The sequence below is a fragment of the Mustelus asterias genome, chromosome 6 (assembly GCF_964213995.1).
Source record: "Mustelus asterias chromosome 6, sMusAst1.hap1.1, whole genome shotgun sequence".
Classification (NCBI taxonomy): Eukaryota; Metazoa; Chordata; class Chondrichthyes; order Carcharhiniformes; family Triakidae; genus Mustelus; species Mustelus asterias.
In genome coordinates this window covers 3,929,283-3,942,038 of record NC_135806.1, presented here as the reverse complement: position 1 = coordinate 3,942,038, position 12,756 = coordinate 3,929,283, and the positions used below count along the sequence as shown (strand labels likewise).

General features: G+C 44.5%; 1 protein-coding gene across 1 annotated transcript; it reads right to left on the bottom strand.

The window, feature by feature from the left end:
* Positions 1 to 9,351: 9,351 nt before the first annotated feature.
* foxe1 (forkhead box E1) lies at positions 9,352 to 10,410 on the bottom strand. Its single transcript, XM_078215315.1, has one exon. The coding sequence runs from the start codon at positions 10,408 to 10,410 to the stop codon at positions 9,352 to 9,354; it is 1,059 nt and encodes a 352-aa protein (XP_078071441.1).
* Positions 10,411 to 12,756: the final 2,346 nt, after the last annotated feature.

Genomic DNA, 12,756 nt, shown 5'->3' with positions numbered 1-12,756 from the left:
TGATTCCTTAGATTTTGTTGTGTGTAACGTTCTGAATGCGGTGAGCATGTTAGTGATGGGAACGATTACGCCTGAATTCTCAAATCATGGCAACGGATTTCTGGAAAGAAAAGAATTGGCTGTCTAACTTCCGCTCAATAGTCAGTACGGGATTTTATGCCCCCTCCCACCCTCCCCTTCATATCACATGTGTTTTCTGTGATGAGGGAATATAAACTATGAGGGGTGTCCAGCTCACCACTTTCCCACCCACCCCTGAGTTCGGATACTCTTTAGTCTCGGGGTAAAGCTTGTCAAAGATAACAGTCCGCTCAGGGCATGAAGGCAATGGGAATGGGTCCTGCAAACACAACTATGCATCCAGGGGCTGTGACATCCCCTTTGCTACTGAGAAGGAGGATGACCAGAAGGTATTAGCTCAGCACCGCATCTGAAAACAGCCAATGGTGCAGAGTCAGCATGGCGATAATTCCTGACATCGAAATGGGCTGGAAATGGTGGCAAGTCAGACTTGCAATGACATTGAAAGACCCAAACCCACCTTGAGGAAGTGCTGACTAATTAAATAGCTATTTACCTCCCTGTTTTTGTAAACTTTAGTTATATAACCTTCCATTTTCTCTACTCTCCTGCAATTCTGGCCTCCTGTCACTCCCACGTTGTACAAGGCTTCTACGCAAAGTTACACATTTACATCAATGGTGTCTGTGCCTTCAGCTGCCTGGATCCTAAGCTCTGGAATTCTCTCCCGAATCCTTCTGCCGCTATATCCTGCTCTAAAATATTCATTAAAAACAAGCTCCTTGACCAAGCTGTTACCTATTCATTGTGCTTGGAGAGCTCCTGAAGCCCTTGGCACGTTACTTGGTTAAAAGTACTATATAACTGCAGGATGTTATTGGCCATGATGAATCTTTGTTTCTGTGGATCCTTTTCACTAAAGTCATACAAGCGGAGAAATTTCTCTGAAAATAATTCAACAGTGAATAACCTCGATTTTTGCAAACATCAGTGTCTGAACAAAACGTTTAAAAGATCTGATTGAATTCTGGGGTTAGAGCCTACAACATGGTTGTTTTAATAGGAGTCATAAAGTCCCTATTAATAGAAATAGTTACTGAAGTAGATTTTTGAAGTAGATTTTTAAAGTAAATCATTGAGCATAGGAAAAGGTGACTCAAAAATATTAGTAATTTTTTGAATGTTATAATAATTGATCACAATTTAGTAAAATAAGCCCTATATTTTTAAAACAGGTGGTCTTCTGCTTTCAATTAATGTCATCATATAACATTTACCTTTACCTCTGCCAACAGCCTAACAAGCACAGGCTAAAAAGTGGTTCTGTTTAAATAATTAACTCTGCTTCTATTCAGCAATTCCTTCCAGCAACAATTATCTCGTGACATTTCAACAGTCTAATTGTGCAGAAAGATGTAATCAATCATATATCTTTTAATGATTTAGGGTGGATTTTAAAGAAATCGTTAATTAACCGTTATTGCCTGTTTCCCAACAGACAGCAGGTAAACAAGACAACACATTAGAAAGAAAGTGTCAAAAAAATATCTGCACCCCACAATGATAATGAAAACATGGAGATGAATGAAATCTTTAACCTTTCAAGCTCAGAATCTCGGAGGACTTTTTGCTTCTATAAATCTGTGTAGGATTTTATAATGTGGAGATGCCGGCGTTGGACTGGGGTAAACACAGTAAGAAGTTTAACAACACCAGGTTAAAGTCCAACAGGTTTATTTGGTAGCAAAAGCCACACAAGCTTTCGGAGCTCTAAGCCCCTTCTTCAGGTGAGTGGGAATTCTGTTCACAAACAGAGCTTATAAAGACACAGACTCAATTTACATGAATAATGGTTGGAATGCGAATACTTACAACTAATCAAGTCTTTAAGAAACGAAACAATGTGAGTGGAGAGAGCATCAAGACAGGCTAAAAAGATGTGTATTGTCTCCAGACAAGACAGCCAGTGAAACTCTGCAGGTCCACGCAACTGTGGGAGTTACAAATAGTGTGACATGAACCCAATATCCCGGTTGATCCCGAGGCATGGTACATTGGGGAAACTATGCAGACGCTGCGACAACGGATGAATGAACACCGCTCGACAATCACCAGGCAAGACTGTTCTCTTCCTGTTGGGGAGCACTTCAGCGGTCACGGGCATTCGGCCTCTGATATTCGGGTAAGCGTTCTCCAAGGCGGCCTTCGCGACACACGACAGCGCAGAGTCGCTGAGCAGAAACTGATAGCCAAGTTCCGCACACACGAGGACGGCCTCAACCGGGATATTGGGTTCATGTCACACTATTTGTAACTCCCACAGTTGCGTGGACCTGCAGAGTTTCACTGGCTGTCTTGTCTGGAGACAATACACATCTTTTTAGCCTGTCTTGATGCTCTCTCCACTCACATTGTTTCGTTTCTTAAAGACTTGATTAGTTGTAAGTATTCACATTCCAACCATTATTCATGTAAATTGAGTTTGTGTCTTTATAAGCTCTGTTTGTGAACAGAATTCCCACTCACCTGAAGAAGGGGCTTAGAGCTCCGAAAGCTTGTGTGGCTTTTGCTACCAAATAAACCTGTTGGACTTTAACCTGGTGTTGTTAAACTTCTTACTAGGATTTTATATTCAGATTGTGTTGGGCTTTGTGCCTGCAAACACTTGATCAAAATGATTGACTTACTCATTTCAATGCTCTTCATTTTTTGAGGAAAATTATTGACAATTTTGAATTGTGCCACTTCCTTTCTCTTGCTGGAAAGTAAGAGGAGGCAATTCTTTCCAATTAAACTGATTCCCATCTGCCCCCTCAGGTGGACAAAAGCGATCCACTAGCCACTGTTTCGAAGAAGAGCAATGGAGATGCCCCTGGCAGCCTGATCAATATTTACCCACCAATCATCATCGCTACAGATTATCTGGTCACTTATCAGACTGCTGTTTGTGACATCTTCCTGTGCACAAATTGGCTGCCCTGTTTCCTATATTATGACTGCACTCTTTTGTGTTTAAAGCATTTTGGATGTTCTGAGGTCAAGACCTTCCTTTTTGCTTCTAACTTAGCAATGAATATTGATAGGTGATTTAAAGCCAAGCTAACCTGACCCTCTTCCAACATCCAAATAGCTGGGGGTCCATCCGCGCTCATTGGATTGGGATTAAAATTGGTCTCCCTCACTGGTTTGTAAGACTGGTTTCTCTGCACCCTAGCCCAGAGGTATTGAGGCCAACAGCAACAACCCCACTAACAACACTGCTCCCTCAACACAGGCCTGGGATGAAGTCTAGACCTTTTTGACCTGTTTGGCACTATAGTGCATCATGGAGTGTGCTTATTCACTGAACCATTCGTTAACACGAATGTATGTTTATGTAATCATACATAAAATATAGCTGGGAATTACAATCTACTTCCAATGGAAAATCCACAGTACACTATTAGACTTAAATAGCTCATTGGCTGGCTAGTAATTTTATTTTTTTGTTTGCCTTTTGGAATATAAGACAAAAGAGGTGAGGGCAGGAACCAGAATAGAACTGGGAGAAAGAATGTTCCAAGCATTCCACGAAAAAACAAGATTAACTAAGATTCCTGGGTTCCCATAGCAACATCTTTTATTTGAAGGAATTGAGTGGAGAAGAGAAGTTGTGAGACTTCTAAATGTGGGAACACATTCAGTCGTGTGGAGGAGGGTTATTGTGGGAGAGGAAAGATTGGGTTCCCCATTCACTGACGACAGGGAGGGTTCATAGGCTGCACCAGTGGCAACTGGAAGTGTGGAGGGACTGTACATCCACGATGAAGCAGGGAGGGTTAGGGCCAGGGAACTGTTAAAATGATAGAGGGGGTCCGATTGAATGACAGATGTGGATGGAAAAGATTGGACAAGGGGATAGGAAGAGCTCAGCTGTCAAGATGAAGAACAGGCTGAAACAAATTGGGCTAGGATTTTTAAAATTATTCCTGGAACATGGGCATCACTGGCTGGCCAGCATTTATTGCCCATCCCTAGTTGCCCTTGAGAAGGTGGTGGTGAGCCACCTTCTTGAATAGCTGCTGTCCCCGTGCTATGGGTTGACCCACAAAGCCCTTAGGAAGAGAATTCCAGGATTTTGACCCAGCAACTGCGAAGGAACTGCGATATATTTCCAAGTCAGGATGTGGAGATGCTGGAGTTGGACTGGGGTGGAGTCCACTCATGATGAAGGGGCTTGTGATTTCCAAATAAACCTGTTGGACTTTAACCTGGTGTTGTGAAACTTCTTGCTATTTCCAAGTCAGAATGGTGAATGGCTTGAAGCAGATCTTGCAGGTGGTGGTGTTCCCATGTATCTGCTGCTGGATTCTCCAACGTCGCTCATGGCTGAAATTCTCCAGTGCAGCTGCTGTGAACGGGGACTTTGCTGAGTGCCAAATTCTCCGTGCTCGCGAGCAGCAGGGGCGTGCGAGACCAGAGAATTCCCACCAGTGGGTCTACCGGGGTTGCCTGCCCGCGGACCTTGCGACGGAGGGGGCACAGAGCAGTATGCAGGGTTGGAAAAGCTGGGGCTGTTGTACTTCTTGGAGCCGAGAAGATGAAAAGAAGATTTAACAGAGGTGTTTAAAATCATGAAGGGTTTTGATAGAGTAAGGAGAAAGCGTTTCCAGTGATGGGGGGTGGGGGGTGGAGGGTGGGCAGTAACCAGAGGGACACAGATTGAAGATAATTCACTGAGAATCGGTGGGGGAAGATGGGGAGATTATTTTTTCATGTAACAAATTGTGATCTGGAACGAGCTGTCTGAGAGGGTGAAAAATAAAATTCTGTAGTGACTTTCAAAAGAGCAATTGAATGAATATTTGAAAAGGGAACCCTTACACGATTATACAACTACCCCATCCAAACCCTGTGCCATCTGATTTAAAGAATGTATTTCTTGCAATGCTGCCACTCCGTTTTGAAGTGTCAAGATTATCACTTCACAGACTCCCCACTCCCACCTTCCCTCGCTTTTCTATTCGCTTTTTAAAAAAAACAATCTCAAATTCTGATGAAAGGTTGTTCAATCCGGAGGCGCGATTTTAACCCATTCAAAAGCCACTCACGTACAATGGGAGTTAAAATGTACACCTCTCCCTGAAAAATGTGACCTGCCCCACCGAGTGTTTCACAGCACTTCCTGATCTCTGGAAACCAGTTGAAGTGTTCTTTCCAGAATCCAGGATGGGATAAAGCAGTTTGGTGATAAATACAGTCTGGTTCTCGTTATCCTTTACTGAATACTGCAGCAGCCTACCCGATTTTTCTGAGTTCAGCTATGTTGTGCTTTGCATCTGATATAAAAATATTAGAGGATATTGTATATATTTGTTTACATTCCCCATTATAATTGCCAGATTAGAATCATAGAATCCCTACAGTGCAGAAGGAGGCCATTCGGCCCATCGAGTCTGCACCGACCACAATCCCACCCAGGCCCTACCCTCACATATTTATCCGCTAATCCCTCTAACCTACGCATCTCAGGACTCTAAGGGGCAATTTTTTTAAACCTGGCCAATCAACCTAACCCGCACATCTTTGAACTGTGGGAGGAAACCGGAGCACCCGGAGGAAACCCACGCAGACACGAGGAGAATGTGCAAACTCCACACAGACAGTGACCCGAGCCGGGAATCGAACCCGGGACCCTGGAGCTGTGAAGCAGCAGTGCTAACCACTGTGCTACCGTGCCTCTAAGCACCGGGGAAACAGGAACTTGGCATTAAAAAAACATATTTTTCCCTCTGTTAAAAAAAACTTTGCGGATTGAGTTTTGCAATTGATACACTCAAGACGAACAATCACCTTGGCCGCTGGGGAAACATCCCTGTGCCTCCCGGCAGTGTGCTGAATTGAAGTCAAATCATAAATGCCAGCAAATATTCTTAGACTGTTCGCGTGATGTGAGAAGGAATCTCAGGACCCAATCCTTATAAACTTTTACAAGAAAAAATTATTCAATGTTCGGTTAAAATCATAATAACCCGGATTTATTGAAAATGTAGATTTCTCGAGTAACAGAAAGTGCCTCTTAACCCATGAAGGACTGTAAACATTTTTCTTTTAAAAATGCGTAAAAGTTAAAATCTTAATTCCGTGTTTAACTAAATACACAATGATAACAAAATCTGGAAAGCACCCCTCGATCATTATTTAACATTAGAAGAAGCTTGCTTTAGTTAAAGTTTATTTATTAGTCACAAGTAAAGCTTACATTAACACTGCAATGAAGTTACTGTGAAATTCCCCTAGTCGCCACGTCCGGTGCCTGTTCGGGTCAATGCGCCTAACTAGCATGTCTTTCAGACTGTGGGAGGAAACCAGAGCACCTGGAGAAAACCCACGCAGACATGGGGAGAACGTGCTAACTCCACACAGACAGTGATCCAAGCCAGGAATCGAACCCAGGTCCTCTGGCGCTGAGGCAGCAGTACTAACCACTGTCCATTTATGAACACTGCTTCCACTATTACCCTGGTTATTGTTGCTTATATTGATAGAACCATTTCTACTGTTTAACCAGAGGAGAGGAAATTAAAATATAATTATGAAAAATTGGATTCTGTATTTTAAAAAAATAAAATTAAGTGGGACATTGTGCAACAGTGATATCTTATTGCAGTTCAGTTAATATTCCTGAAGTTACCACATTTTGTCATTTTAATTGTATATTCCCATCAGTTTGAGGTCCGTTTTTGCATCGAATCGTTCCATGTGTAAACTTTCAGTCACAAAATGTTAAAACACAAACATTCACCTGAGAGAAATTTTCCAGATATTAACATTTTAGTATTCTAGTATTCAGTAAGAACAAACCTTTGGTTAAAAGAGTTGTTGACACACTGCCTGTGCATCTCAATATTCTTTTCAAAAAATATATAAAATATTCCATCATAATACTCCCTAACAGCACTGTGGGTGCACCTACACCCCATGGAGTGCAGCAAGCCAAGAAGGCGGTTCAACACCACCTTATCAAGGGCAATTAAGGATGGGCAATAAATGCTGGCCTAGCCAGCGACACCCACACCCTGTGAAAGAACATGGCGGGGGGGGGGGGGGGGGGGCATAAGTAAGCCTCGTTTCAATCAATAAAGAGATCGCTGATATTGGTTATACTCAGGATAAGACAGGCCTTTCAAGCCTGCCCCGCCATTCAATACAGCCATGGCGGACATATATTGGCCTCTGCTCCTTTTCTGTGCTATTTCCCCAGAGCCCTCTATTCGTCGATCTATCAAATATTTATCCACCTCCACTTTAAATACTTATAATTATCCGACCTCCACCATCCTCTGGGGAAGAGAATTCAGGGATTCACCACCCTCTGCAAGAAGAAATTTCTACACACCTCAGTTTTAAATAGCCAACCCTTTATCTTGTAGCTATGCCCCCCTTGTTCAAGACTCTCCCACTAGTGAAAACATCTCACCATCTACCCTGCCAAGCTCTCTTGGGGATCTGTTCCACCTGTATGTCTGCTCCCTCTCAACATTCTCTCTATCATGAACGGAAAATGATTAACGTTGGAGAGCTGAAATATCATCACATTTCAATATATTCCCAATAATTCGGTAAAACTCCATTGGTTGGAATAATATCTCACACAAAAGAAGATGGTTGTGGTGGTTGGAGGTCAATCAGTCCCAAGATAACCCTGCAGGAGTTCCTCAGGGTAGTGTCCTTGTCCCAACCATCTTCAGATACTTCATCAATGACCTTCCCTCCATCATAAGGGCAAAAGTGGGGATGTTGGTTGATGACTGCACAATGTTCAGCATAAACGTGACTCCTCAGATCTGAAGCTGTCCATGTCCAAATGCAGCAAGACCTGGCCAATATCCAGGCTTGGACGATAACTGGCAAGTAACAATTGTGCCACTTAAGAGTCAGGTAATAACAGGAGATAGTCTGATTCCCTCTTCTTAACATTCATATGCATTAGAGTTGTCGCATTACCCACCATCAATATCTTGACACAAGCCAGCCATGACATTTCTATCGTCCTCAAACTCCGGGAGATTCAGCATTTGACATGAAGCCGAATTAACAAGATTTACAATCAATATGCTTTATAATCCACAGCAGTTCCTGAGGCAGTCCCAGAAAGCCGGGCCCCTGCTCCCGGAGCTGTGCGTTTACACAGCGGTTCATTTACTCCTGCTTTATTTGCTCCAAATAGTGATTTATTTAATCTCTTTCGATCAACTCCAATGCGATTGATCGGGTCTTTTCCAAATGCAATGATATGTAAATACTCACATCCCAATATGGGGAAAACCGAACCTTATATAAACTTTCTGAAGTATAACTAAAAGCAAACGCTGACACGATCGCTGGGAGAAAAACAGCTCTTATTAAATTTACAAACAACCTACAGTTTTGCAAAATCTGTAACATGTAGAAACTCATCTGGTGAATCATAGAATCCTTACATTACAGAAGGAGGCCATTCGGCTCATCGAGTATATACCGACCATAATCCCACCCAGGCCCTATTCCTGTAACCCCACGCATTTACCCTGATAATCCCCCTGACACTAGAGTCAATTTAGCACGGCCAATCAACCTAACCCGCACATCTTTGGAGTGTGAGAGGAAACCCACACAGACACGGGGAGAAAGTGCAAACTCCACACAGATAGCGACCCGAGGCTGGAATTGAACCCGGGTCCCTGGCGCTGTGAGGCAGCAGTGCGAACCACCGTGCCACTGTGCCGCCCATACAGGAATGGAAGTATTGAGATTTACTTTCCAAACTTTATGTAGATCGTCCCAACAATTATCGGCAAATAACAGTTCTATTTTGGTGTTTTAGTTTGTTGAAGATGTTCTTGGAATATTTGTGATGCCAAAGTTGAGGTCAATGCTTTTTAAAAATCGTTTCCTTCCGCCATTGAGTCCATCTCAAAAACATTACTGTCTAATGTCTGCAAACTGACCAGAAATTGGTCATCTGATGGTTAAAAACCAAGATCAGAGTCCGAGTAAAGACAAGAAGTGTACAGCAGCACCACCCCAATCCCAAAATCACCTTCAGAATCGTGGAAAATGATGAGCAGAAAAACTGACAATTGTCAATATTAACAGAAAGGGTCAATAATTTTCATCAAGTTTAAAATGTAAAAACGAAACTGTGGACAAAATATTACAAGTGTTTAAGCTGTGCCGCAATGTGCACACTTTTACATTTGTCACAAGTATTGCCAGCAGAAAGCCGACTTGGTTTCATTGGAAGGCCGATACAGTTTAACTCGGTTTATGTCCAATCTCACTAGGAAAGATGTTGAAAGGTGATTCGTTTTAAGTGGAGTAAGTAATTCCGTCCACCTTAGCACAGTAAGGTGGGTGCCTGACGTGTGTACCTGTGCAGTTGCTCTGTCCGTTGCTGCCATAGTGCCGCGGGAAGGGGGCCGGAGACATTCTTCCAAAGGACTCCACGGACTCGTTACTCACGGGGGAGGTAGAGATGGACATGCGGCTGGAGACACCGTGCATCTGACCGTTGGCTAAACAGCAAGTGGACTGGTTGCTGGGGAGGCGTGGATTGCCTCCCATGTAGGTGTAAGACACAGCGTTGGAATAGAGAGCTCCATTGCAAGCTTGATTCTGGTAAACTGAGCCTCCAAAGTTGCTGTAAGCGGGGCTGAGCTCTGGAGGACAAGAGCTAGGAGGGTGTTGACTCATCTCTGTGCCTGAAACCAGGCTGCTGAAGCTATACATTCTAGCCGGGCTGTTGCTGAACGCCGAAGGTGGCGGCGAGTAGTGGAGAGAGGGATTGGGAGCGAGTTGGGGAGGGTAGTTCATGTTGCAGTAGAGGGGTCTTGGGTGGGATCTGCTGACTTGCCCTGGGGGGAACGGATTGTGTTGGTGTACATAGGTGGAGTAGGTGGCAACATCCGACCTCTTGAACCTCTTTCTCCTTCTCAAGAAGCTGCCGCTGTCGAACATGTCATCCGCGGCTGGGTCCAGTGCCCAGTAGTTGCCCTTGCCCGGCCGCCCTGGCTCCCGGGGGATCTTGATGAAGCAGTCATTGAGGGTGAGGTTGTGCCGGATGGAGTTCTGCCACCTCTTGGGGTTTTCGCGGTAGAAGGGGAACCTCTCGGTGATGAACCTGTAGATGCCGCCCAGGGTCAGCTTTCTGTCCAGGGAGTTGGCGATCGCCATGGCGATGAGTGCGATGTAGCTGTAGGGGGGTTTCCCCCTCTGGATGGGCCGCTTGCGCCTCCTGCCCCGGGGAGCCTCCCCAGGGTGGCGGGGTGCCGAGCCCTCAGAGAGAGCGCCTGAATCCTTCCCCACTGACTGTTTCCCATTCACCAGGCTGCAGCCTGCCGGGGGTGACTGCTGACTCTCTGCTGTCATCCCTACAACACGGGGTCCATGGCACTGAGAGAGGGGCAGCGGGTAGACCAGGAATCACCTCAACACCCTTTCCCTCTCCCACATTCAGCCGCGGCTGTGCCGGCGCCCGGTGCAACTGCTCTTAATTCCACACAGCGGTCACTCCCCCTGAGAGTCATTTAAATAAGCACAGCCCAGAAGGCCAGTCAGGAAATTCGATGTGGTGTTTACAGCGCAGAGTGTTTAAAATCACCACGCAGAATGAATAAGTCCTGATGGTAATCCCCAAAATATCCCACAGCATTTTAAAACTAACGTGGTTAGGATTGCAATGTGCTCTGTGTTGTTCTGAATCCACATAATGTATGTTAGCATCTACGGAATTCCCTATTTATAACAATTGGGGAATTGTCGGGGATTGGGGAGTCGGATTGATTGACGTTTAGAAGAGTGAGAGGGGATCTCATAGAAACTAACAGGATTAGACAGGGTAGATTCAGAAAGAATAGTGCGGGAGTCCAGAACTAGGGATCATATGACTGTAACACAGCATTCTGCACCCTCTCTCCTTTAGAATGGAGGGTGCATGATGTAGTGTTACAGTCATATGATCCCTAGTTTTGGACTCCCCCCACTATTCTTTTGCACCCTCTCCTTTCCTTCTCCCCTATGTACTCTATGAACGGTATGCTTTGTATAGCGCGCAAGAAACAATACTTTTCACTTTTTTCCCAATACATAGAATCATAGAATCATAGAAACCCTACAGTGCAGAAGGAGGCCATTCGGCCCATCGAGTCTGCACCGACCACAATCCCACCCAGGCCCTACCCCACATATTTACCCGCTAATCCCTCTAACCTATGCATCCCAGGACTCTAAGGGGCAATTTTTAACCTGGCCAATCAACCTAACCCGCACATCTTTGGACTGTGGGAGGAAACCGGAGCACCCGGAGGAAACCCACGCAAACACGAGGAGAATGTGCAAACTCCACACAGACAGTGACCCGAGCCGGGAACATGTGACAATAATTAATCAAATCCAGTCATAGTTTGAGGATAAGGAGAGTGGTGAATCTGCGGAATTCACAACCACAGAAAGTAGTTGAGGGCAAAATGCTGTGTGATTTCAAGAAGAAATTAAACATAGCCCTTTGGGCTAAAGGGATCAAGGGATATGGGGGGGGGGGGGAGGGCGGGATTAGGGTATCGAATTCGATGATCAGCCATGATCAAAATGAATGGCGGAGCAGGCATGAAAGGCCGAATGGGCTACTCCTGTTTCTAGTTTCTATGTAACTATTAAAGAGCCAACATTTTCAAGTTTGCTGACGACACCACTGTAGTGGGTCTGATCTCAAACAATGACCAGACAGAGTACAGGAATGTGATAGAGAATCTGGTGAACTGGTGCGGCAACAATAATTTCTCCCTCAATGTCAACAAAACGAAGGAGATTGTCATGGACTCCAGGAAGCGTAAAGAAGAACATGCCCCTGTCTACATCAATGGGGACGAAGTAGAAAGGGTCGAGAGCTTCAAGTTTTTAGGTGTCCAGATCACAAACAACCTGTCCTGGTCCGCCCATGGGACACTATAGTTAAGAAAGCCCACCAATGCCTCTACTTTCTCAGAAGACTAAGGAAATTTGGCATGTCAGCTATGACTCTCACCAACTTTTAGAGATGCACCATAGAAAACATTCTTTCTGGTTGTATCACAGCTTGGTATGGCTTCTGCTCTGCCCAAGACCACAAGAAAGTACAAAAGGTCGTGAATGTAGCCCAATCCATCACGCAAACCAGCCTCCCATCCATTGACTTTCCTATACTTTCCGCTGCCTCGGCAAAGCAACCAGCATAACTAAGACCCCAGGTACCCCGGACATTCTCTCTTCCACTTTTTTCCTTCGGGAAAAAGATACAAACGTCTGAGGTCACGTACCAACCGACTCAAGAACAGCTTCTTCCCTGCTGCTGTCAGACTTTTGAATGGACCCACCTTGCATTAAGTTGATCTTTTTCTACACCCTAGTTATGACTGTAAACTACATTCTGTACTCTCTCATTTCCTTCTCTACGAACGGTATGCTTTGTCTGTATAGCGCGCAAGAAACAGTACTTTTCACTGTATGTTAATACATGTGACAATAATAAATCAAATCAAATCGAAATGATGCGCCGAATGGCCTCACGGTATGATTCAATCGTGAAAATAGAAATGCTTTTATTGCCCCTTAGATGCGTTTAGGGTTAATTCCGAATTTCTTTTAAAGCGGTTATGATTAATAATAAGGACTGGTAACCGCAGACAATGATTCGATTCCACCGTGTTTGATTTAAACCCTTATAGAAACCCCTAAAGG

Excerpts from the sequence above, each read along its gene's own strand:
- foxe1 (XM_078215315.1), bottom strand. The coding sequence starts at position 10,410 with ATGACAGCAGAGAGTCAGCAGTCACCCCCGGCAGGCTGCAGCCTGGTG.